The sequence below is a fragment of the Tachypleus tridentatus genome, chromosome 10 (assembly GCF_004210375.1).
Source record: "Tachypleus tridentatus isolate NWPU-2018 chromosome 10, ASM421037v1, whole genome shotgun sequence".
Classification (NCBI taxonomy): Eukaryota; Metazoa; Arthropoda; class Merostomata; order Xiphosura; family Limulidae; genus Tachypleus; species Tachypleus tridentatus.
This window is the reverse complement of record NC_134834.1, coordinates 175,077,500-175,087,766: the sequence shown is the minus strand read 5'-3', so window position 1 is coordinate 175,087,766 and position 10,267 is coordinate 175,077,500. Positions and strand designations below refer to the sequence as shown.

At 31.8% G+C, this 10,267-nt stretch overlaps 1 protein-coding gene across 2 annotated transcripts in view; it reads right to left on the bottom strand.

The window, feature by feature from the left end:
• Positions 1 to 352: 352 nt before the first annotated feature.
• The window catches only part of LOC143230970 (splicing factor U2AF 26 kDa subunit-like), a 39,619-nt gene continuing 29,704 nt past the window's right edge, over positions 353 to 10,267 (bottom strand). Inside the window, exons 6-9 of one of the 2 annotated variants that reach the window (XM_076465327.1) lie at positions 4,792 to 4,925; positions 1,247 to 1,270; positions 1,002 to 1,097; positions 353 to 681 (exon numbers count right to left, since the gene is read on the bottom strand). In XM_076465327.1, the coding sequence (XP_076321442.1) occupies positions 522 to 681; positions 1,002 to 1,097; positions 1,247 to 1,270; positions 4,792 to 4,925 (414 nt within the window). In that variant the 3' untranslated portion in view covers positions 353 to 521. The remainder of the gene's footprint in view (positions 682 to 1,001; positions 1,098 to 1,246; positions 1,271 to 4,791; positions 4,926 to 10,267) is intronic. The other variant, XM_076465328.1, reaches the window with a different exon arrangement.

Here is a 10,267-nt window from a genome sequence, read left to right as displayed (position 1 = left end):
GGTAATAACACATTAAGCTATTATTACAACAATCTAAATGTTTGTAATAACAGGTCAAATTAATTTCTTTTTAAACAACACAATGCACAATGTTGACCACAAATTTTTACATAAAAAACTGAACACGTGTAAAAATCATGACAAAATTTTGATATCTATAAATAGATTGTTTTTTCAAATTAATTCTTACAATTACAAAAATTCCAGTTGTCCTATTCTTCTGTTGTAAATGCATATGGAAGTGTTTTTTATTTTAAAAAATTAGATTTTTTAATGCCTGATACTGTTAGATTTTGTCCTTATGTCAATTTATTACACAGTTTGTACAAAAACAAATAAACATTATTACAGGTTTCTTTAAGATGTCAAATGCATATTTTATTCACTCAGAAACTTACATTTAAAAGAAGAATTAATTAGAAATCAGAAGTTACTGCTACCATACTTTACAAATGACTGGTCTTGAAAAATTAACACTGAATTTGAGGGGGGGGGGAGTCAAATTCATACATTTTTTTTTTTCAGAACCGCCCTACTCTTTCTTCTCTGTCCTTACGATCTTTTTCACGACTTCGAGACCTCCGATCCCTTCTCTCCCTACTTCGACTTCGGCGCTTGCGCTCTCTACTCCGAGAACGACGATTACGGTCGTAACTCCTAGACCTTGATCTGGAACGGGACCTTAGTATCAAAAGATAGATATGGATTAAAACAACTTGAACTGTTATATCAGGTCTGAAGACACAAATATAAACTAATCACAAAATTAACAAAAAAAAGCAGATTATTCTACTCGTCAAATAAAAAACTGCAAGCAAGCAAACAAATTACTGATAAAACTGATAAATTATTATTTTGATTTAATAAGAGACTACACTTTTAGAATTTAACATATTACAAAAACAAATCACTATATCATACACTGTTTTACTCTTCTTATGTCATTAATCTGACTCTTATTTTATTATATATTTTTAAGTTAATTCTCTAAACAATCTTACAGTCTCTTCCTTCTTCGTCCATACAACTCACGCCGGAGTTCTCTCGAAATGGGTTTCAAATGCATAAAGTTACAGAATCCACTTCTTGTACACTCCCTGAAATAAAAATATCCATAGATCAGTGAAACGTTTATGTTCTCAAGTTTATTATTGTACAACAGGCACAGTAAAATACATTAACAAAAAAAAACTTAATCAAAAAATTACATATATGTAAGAAAATGTCTACAAAATCAGAGACTTACCAATTTTGGGACATGTTGCTCAATCTGAGGATTGAGAAGATACAAGGGAGTTCAGTTTGTTGTAATGTTACCTTCATACATCAAATCATTAAGATGTGGTACTGACAATGTGTTTATTATTTATTAAGAGGTATAAAATAAAAATTTGTATTACTCTCTTTACAAAAGAAAAGGTATCAAAATTAAAAATATTGAAATAATTAGCATCTACCAAGTTTACAGTTCTCACGAATTACTTAAATGTTATTTTTATTACACATATATACAAATAATAAAAATAAGTGAAACTTCTAAAGTACATCAAACAATCTAAAAATAATCTTTGTAAAGTCTTTAACTCAACTTTTAATAATGCAACAATAAAGTTTTAGATATTTCATAAAATTTGAGATACAGAACAGATATAATACCACATACCACTGAAGCATATTATAGAACACACTTTATTCACAAGCAAGCAGCAGTAAGTCACATTTCCAAATGTAAAAGATACCTCTGTTAAAAGCCTTTTCCAATTTAATATATCCATTTAAACACACAATTTCATTTTTATACTAAATTAATATTGTCTAAAAAATATTTTTATAAAATAATACTGATGTTTTTAGTAACACAGCAGAATGCTGTTCATAAGGCTCAATTCTTCATATTTTTCACGTTTAGGTTTTACCACAAAAAAAGCAGTGTTGTTATTAGCTAGGTAACTATAAGACTTACAGTTACAATATCATTAATGACAATTTCCAGTTGTTTTCTTAACACAAACATTCTCTCAAACTCTTTCACTACCACATTCACAAACACAATTCTCCTGGTGCATGGCTTATTTTTAGGTACACAATAACAACGAATATACACATTTAACATTTCATTACTTATCTGAATTTTTGAAACTTGAAACTGATAAACTTAGGAAACTTTGATGGAGAATACAATTTCTTCATGGTGGTACAATATTCCACACATGTGGTTAGTATCACACTTTTCAAGGTTAAAACAAAAGTTATATAGCGTGTCCCACGCACATGCCAATGGCTGTGAAAGAATGTTTAACCTGCTTTTATTGTTTTATATTCGCAGGACGCTAACAGAAAATAACATTATGAACAGAAATAAACAAATATATTTCTATACACTATTCTCACATGTAGCTTACAATATCTCTTTCAAAGTCATAATAATAAGATAACATTGAATGTACAATTGCAATATATCAATGTCAAGTTAATAATTTTACAACACCAATTTTCTCAAAAACGAAAACTGTCCTTGAAAGTAAATGTTAAAAATTCACTTTTTGTAACAATAAATGACTAGTTATAAAACCTTTATTTATAATGTTTCTCAACAATGTAAAAAAGTTTAACTGTTTCAAAATACTGATAATTTAAAACCTTAAGCCAATAGCACTGAAACAAAACTTGTGCTTGGTTTGAAAGGACACAAAAGTGCCTTATAAATTAGAATAACACGTACATTATAAGAACAGAATCACCAGCATTACTTCTACATTAAAGCCTGTATGTTAAAAACAATTTCTAATTCCAAAAACTAGGTAATTCTTCTTAATTTATATATAATCAGCAGTAAGGTCAAAAAATTATACTCTTCTATATAATTTGTTAAATACTCTAACAATCACCATATCAGTAGATGACTCTAAAAACCAAAAACTACTTCTATTAAAACACAAAATTACTTCATGGACCCTAAAATAATGCATACTGCTTCAAAGAAAGCTTTAGCTGTGAACATATTATCACAACTACCTTAGAGGGATTTCCTTTCTTACTTGTATCTCTCTCAAGATATCACTAACACCACCTGTTGGTGCTGGTCTCAATAGAAAAAACAAAAACTTTACCAATACCTCATATCAGTATTGTAAAGGAAGTCTTAACACCCTCACGTCTTTAAGGGGCTACGATAGAATGAAATAAATATTTAGTTTCTTGAAAGAAACCTCTGGAATAAAATGAATGTTCATATCTACCAAAATCTAACACACATAACAACAAATCTTGCAGAGTGATACACACATATAAAAGTTTTTAATTATTTTTATTATAAAAAATTATGTAGAGTAGATAAAGTAACAACACATAATATACTATAGTTTTAACTTTACTTCAGAAAGCTATAAGATAAAGTATCAACACATAGTATACTACAGTTTTAACTTTACTTCAGAAAGCTATAAGATAAAGTAACAACACATAATATACTACAGTTTTAACTTTACTTCAGAAAGCTATAAGATAAAGTAACAACACATAATATACTACAGTTTTAACTTTACTTCAGAAAGCTATAAGATAAAGTAACAACACATAGTATACTACAGTTTTAACTTTACTTCAGAAAGCTATAAGATAAAGTAACAACACATAATATACTACAGTTTTAACTTTACTTCAGAAAGCTATAAGATAAAGTAACAACACATAATATACTACAGTTTTAACTTTACTTCAGAAAGCTATAAGATAAAGTAACAACACATAATTAACTACAGTTTTAACTTTACTTCAGAAAGCTATAAGATAAAGTAACAACACATAATATACTACAGTTTTAACTTTACTTCAGAAAGCTATAAGATAAAGTAACAACACATAATATACTACAGTTTTAACTTTACTTCAGAAAGCTATAAGATAAAGTAACAACACATAATATACTATAGTTTTAACTTTACTTCAGAAAGCTATAAGATAAAGTAACAACACATAATATACTACAGTTTTAACTTTACTTCAGAAAGCTATAAGATAAAGTAGCAACACATAATATACTACAGTTTTAACTTTACTTCAGAAAGCTATAAGATAAAGTAGCAACACATAATATACTACAGTTTTAACTTTACTTCAGAAAGCTATAAGATAAAGTAACAACACATGATATACTACAGTTTTAACTTTACTTCAGAAAGCTATAAGATAAAGTAACAACATATAATATACTAGTTTTAACTTTACTTCAGAAAGCTATAAGATAAAGTAACAACACATAATATACTACAGTTTTAACTTTACTTCAGAAAGCTATAAGAAGCTAAACTCTTGAATGTTGCTGTTTCTGTGCCAACATAATTAAAGAAACCAGGATGGCTTAAACTGTTTAAATAATGGAAGGTTTACTTCCTCTGAAATGTATTCTAGAATCTATTCTATTACTCATATAAAATTATATTAAATTCAGAATCTTTTTAACTACACTCAATTTGAACATTGAGCCCAAAAAACAGTTTAAGTTTTATCTATAACTCTTTGATTTTCACTATATGCATAAATTATTATAATAATTACTTCAAAAATAACAACACAGCTCTTCTGATGGCTTTAAAATTAAATGCAAGAAACTCACCTATTATCTGATACACTCATTTCTAGGAACATCTAAACATTTCTGATATAAATTAAGAAAAGCTTCAATACCAAACAATTACCCTTTTTAATTTCTACTGTATCCCACCTCCCCTCACACACACAAAAATAACTTAAACCACTAATAATCTTGTATAAAGTTACAAATCAAGTTACCCCATTTCATACTGTCGACAACAAGCTTCTCTGAAGTCTGTAACTGGAGAAAGTTCAGCATAGACAGGTCTTCCTGCAAACCATCGGTTGTTTAAGTCTGCTACTGCCTTCTCAGCATCTTCTTCACGTCGAAACTACAAATACATCTGGGTTTAATCAACAAGCCAAAGTCATGTTTAAAGCTATAGGTTAATCCTCAATAAAGTAATGTTTAAAGTTTAATGTACTCATTAATAAAGTGATGTCTAAAGCTTTAGTCTAATCATTAATAAAGTAATCTTTAAATTTTTAGTCTAATTCTTAATAGTGATGTGTAAAGCTTTAAGCTAATCCTTAGTAGTGGTGTTTAAATCTTTAGGCTAATCGTTAATAAAGTGATGTTTAATATGTTTCATACAAATGAAGAGCTACCATTTTTGTAATTTTCAGAAAGTTATATAGTGCAAATATAATGTATATCAATATGCTTAACATACAATAACCTGTATCACAAACAGATTTTAGATTTAACACTCATTATTTAAAAAAACACTGAGTTGTAGCTCACCAACAAAAACTGTATTTTCAGCACATGTGTTTTGGTTAGTATTATTAGATTATCTATGTTCAACACTCAGTGGAAAAAAACTGAAAATTGAAATGGTGCAACTTGTTAGTTACATCCAGTAATAAGTCAGTGGAATTAAATATAATATTCATGGTATTTTTTGTTTACAGTCTTGTAACAACTAAACCAGTTTAATACAATGTGTGCATTAAACAAACAAAGATAAAGGGCACCCAGTAATTCTAGGATTAACAAATGTGGATTTCACTGTCTTCATGATAATTATAACCTAGTAATTACATAGTCTACAGTAAAACCACCTTCCTCAGTAGGTGGTTAACTGCATTCATGAATAGAAAAAACTTGGTTAAATCCACATATATGAAAAGCAAAACAAGTTTGTGTGTCTGCTTGTTCATTATCTAACTACTTCTAGGTTGCTGGGCCAATCTCAACCTCCCCAACACTCCCACTATTCCTGTTACTGAGTGTCCATTATCTTTGATATAAATTGGCATTTACTATATCTATAGGGATATTAAAGATAAACCTGAGGATTTATAACTGTTAGGCATCACAGGATAAAAATATTTATCATTCTTAAAGTTCAATGAGATACAAAATATCTCACTGTTAGGCTTCATTAGATAAAAAGATTTATCATTGTCAAGCTTCATTGGGATACAAGACATCTCAGTGTTAAGCTTTACTGGATAAAACAATTTATCATTACTTAGCTTCATTGGGATATATGATGGTTGTTGTCTGGCATTTTACGGTGCAAAGCAACTAGGCTATCTGCACCAAACAACTGGTTCTGCCAGAGCCACAGACCAAAGACTCATAGTCCAGTTTCAACTGAATGAGATCACAATAGATCTTGAGCAAAGAATGTAAATTTGCTTTACAAAAGGTGGAAAGGAGGACACAAAGGATGTTAAGTGATCTTGTACACTAGTGGCATAGCTGCTTGAATGTGATATGAAAGTTACCTTACGGTCAAATATAAGCCCCAAGAACACAGCCCTAAGGGACTCCAAGTTCCTGTAGGAAAGTGTTGAACTCACATGAACGTAGAATAACTGGTCCATTAAAATATATTTGATAAAAAATGGGCAAATGGCCATGCAACCCATGAGTAGAGGTCTTGCAAAATGCCATACCTGCAAGTAGCATCATAAGCTTTCTTATAGTTAAAAAAATAAAACAGAAACAAGATGTTGTCACTTGAGAAAGGCTTTCCCTTATTGATGTTTCAAGTCAAATCAGGTGGTTCATGGTGGAGCACTGTCATCAAAACCTAAACTGGATTGGTGAGAGGAGGTTGTTTGATTCAATAAACCAAACAAAATAAGCATTAACCATCCTCTCTAAGGATCTGGATGGTAGCTTGAAGGAATTTGGAGATCCTTTCTTGGCTTTAAAAAAAAGGGATAATAATAGCCTAATGGCAAGTATCAGGAAGATCATTCTCCTGCCAGATCCAATTATCAAAAACAATTATCTTGTAAGGAAAGACACATAGGATGGTAAAAATCAGTCAAATCCTTAATGTCATCTATATTCTGAGGAGACCTCAGACAGTCCCACTGTATCAAAGTGGCCATTTTTATTCCTATGGAGAAGAATGGGGAGGGAAGCCTTTCTGTTTTCAAACATGTTTTTCTTCTTTATTGGACAAAGGTCTATCAACCTCCATGGATCCTGCCCCAGGTCAAGTAGGCAGGTCCCCGTCTATGGACAAAGATTCCAGAAATTGAAAGCATGAACAAAATATCATTTTGCATCTCGGGGCCATAGAAGAAGGTGGACCCAAGGAAACGCCCAAAGCCAAAGTAATTAGAGCCAACCAGCCACTGGAAGGAGTGGTGCGGACAGAGATGGAAGTAGACATAGACTCGTCAACTCTTTTAAATATGATGGGCAAAAGATTTTTCAGTTGTTTTGCAAATAACTGTTGGAGGTATGAAGGGATCTGTCTGCACTCCCACTGTAGCAGTGGAACAGAATGGATCACCATATGTCCAAGATGGAGTGGGGAGAATAAATTCCAAGCCTCTTGGTATGAGATATTGTTTAAAGTCTTCAAGCATTGCACCTCTTTCTCCTCCACCTACTTAGAGCAAAAACTAGAGTAAGATAGGTGTGAAACACAACAATTAACACAGTGTGGTTCCAGTTTGCATTTGTAGGCATCATTGTCTTTGCCACCACAACAAGCATATGTCAAAGAACCATGACATTATGTCTTCGAGTGAGCAAATCGCTAACACTGGAAACATCCGAGAGGGTTGGGAATGTATGGTTGTACCTTACAGTTCAGATAACCTGTCTTGACTGTGGCAGGAGGATATGGAGATGTAAATATTAGTAGGTACCATAATTCTATCTTGTGAATCAAGTGGAGATTCAGTGCACTACGAAACACCTTGGCTGGAAAAATCAGCTAGGATCTCTGACTCAGGAATATTCTTCAAGTCCCTATTCACAACACCTCTTCATGAGGAATTCAGGAGAGCATGGGGAGTAACCTCAATGGGTATATTCCCAATTCTTTGTTTCCACCAAGATGTCTCCCAAGTGGTGTTTCCTTACTGACTTGGAGGAGCCAGCAAGTCCCTCTAATCCCTTCTGAATGAAAAAAGGGGACATGTGCCCAAAGATTTCTTAGACAATAAATGCAAAATCAGAAATCAAGGTGTCATATGTGGTCATTTTCCAATAATCTGTTTTTCATTTTTATTTTTTTGTTCATGAATAGGGACATTCATAATAAAATAAGACCATTTCAGTGCCCACTGTCCTCACCCACAACAGAGCCCTATGAGGGGATGCACTGCAATGCCAAATAAGAATACTGCAGCAACACCAGTTTCATGAACACTACACTTAAACACTAACATCAGACACAGTGTTTACAACACAATATTCAAATATCCAACATTGATACTTGGTAGACTCTAGCCCAAGTTGACTAACTAATTGACCCTGGGGGGCCACCTGTCTACAGGAATTCAAGACCAAAGTGATATGTTAGGGCTGGACCACTCAGCCACCACAATCTTCATGGGGAGGAGAGCACACGGCAAACACATGGGTGAATGTTCAGATACCAGAGGAGGTAAACTGAAAGTACAAAACCTTCTCTGGGAGGTCCCTCACCATGCACAGAAATCTACCTCAAGGGGAGGATATAAGATATCTTACTGTTAGACTTCACTGGATAACTTGATTTCTCACTGTTAAGATTCATTGAGATATTTCTCATTGTTAAGGTTCATGGGGATATTTCTTACTGTTAAGATTTAATAGGATACAAAATTTCACAATGTTAACCCCTTAGCTGCAGAATGCGCCATACGATGTAACTGTAAACTGACAAGCAACTGCAGAACACACCATATGGTGCACTTTACTTGCTTCTAAACAAAAGCCCATGGAATGCACCCAATTGATTACTAAATTTTAATTGGTTGATAATTTATTTCCACTGATATAAATGGCTCACTCATTGGTTCAAAGCATGCTGAAATACGTACAATAGCTATAATATTATGTCAGTTGAGTATCAATTGCTGAGTGCATGCATTTTCACTTTTTTTTGGTTTCCAGATTCTTTCATAACTTCACAAAATACTGGAGCATTTATTTTGGGGCTTCTGGAGAAATAAGATTGCAAAGTTAGTTTTTTTACAATTTCTATCTAAAACAGAATGCCTTTAAACAGTCTAATTTCCTCTATAGAAATGGCTTTCCAATCATGAAGCCTACTCTGTTTTGTTATTCCCAACATGCTTTTCCAGTATAAGAAATAAACTTAGTAGCATATTTATTTGTCCCATTACAAATAAGTTGTATGATATCATCATTCATTATGGTTTCAAAAATTCCTAAAACATCAATTGCTACTACATCATCACTAATTTCGGGACCAGCACTTCACATGTCATTTACACTCAAACTACTGTGGGTCACATCATGTTCAGAGGCACTTATTGAATCTAATATTTTGTCCATATCGATATCACTATCTGAATCAGAAAAATGAAAGCTTCATTCATCACTAACATCCACATATTCCAATAATATAAACATTTCACCATCATTTGAATATCTCTTTATCATGGCTGGAATAAATATGCTACTAAGTTTATTACTGATACTAGAAAAAGCATGTTGGGAATAAATATTCAAATATTTTGTGAAGTGATGAATATGAGAAATTTTTGTCAATCCTGATATTTTTGCATTTTTCAGGCAGTAATGACTCAAGCAACAAATTATTCAAAATAGATAAATGCTAAAACTATAAAAAAGACGTTTTTCGAGCTGCCTATGTTCCTTCTTGTGACATCTATATTAATAAAAGCCTTTTACTGAGGAAAGGAAGATGGAATTGGAAGATGTATATTTATCTCAAACAAGCAAGACTTGGTGTAGAATCCTTCTTGTTTTATGAAGCCAAAACAGGCTATGTTTATATACAGCAAAACAGGTCTAAGCCAGAAAACACATAATGTGGAAACCTGTACAAGCCAGAAATATCAAAATTTTGCAGCATTATCTTAAGATTTCCCTTATAAAAGGCCCTCTATATGGTGAAACCTGTGTAATGCAGATGGAAAACTATCTTTAACCTACCTCATCTATCAACAAGTAAGATTAGAACCTGAGTGAGGTTGAAAAAATGTTTTTGATTAAATATTAATTTCTTATTTAATTTTTAATTTGTTTAAATATTGATAAGTTCTTGTTTAATTAATAATTTGTTTAAATATTAATAAATTATCAGACATTTTGTTACAGTAAATATCAGTTAAATATATTCTGTTCTTTTTTCTTTGCAGTTAAATTAGATTCATGATATGTAGAAATATATGCCTTTTAAGTGCAAAATTCTACTCTTTAAATAATTCTCACAAAAAATAA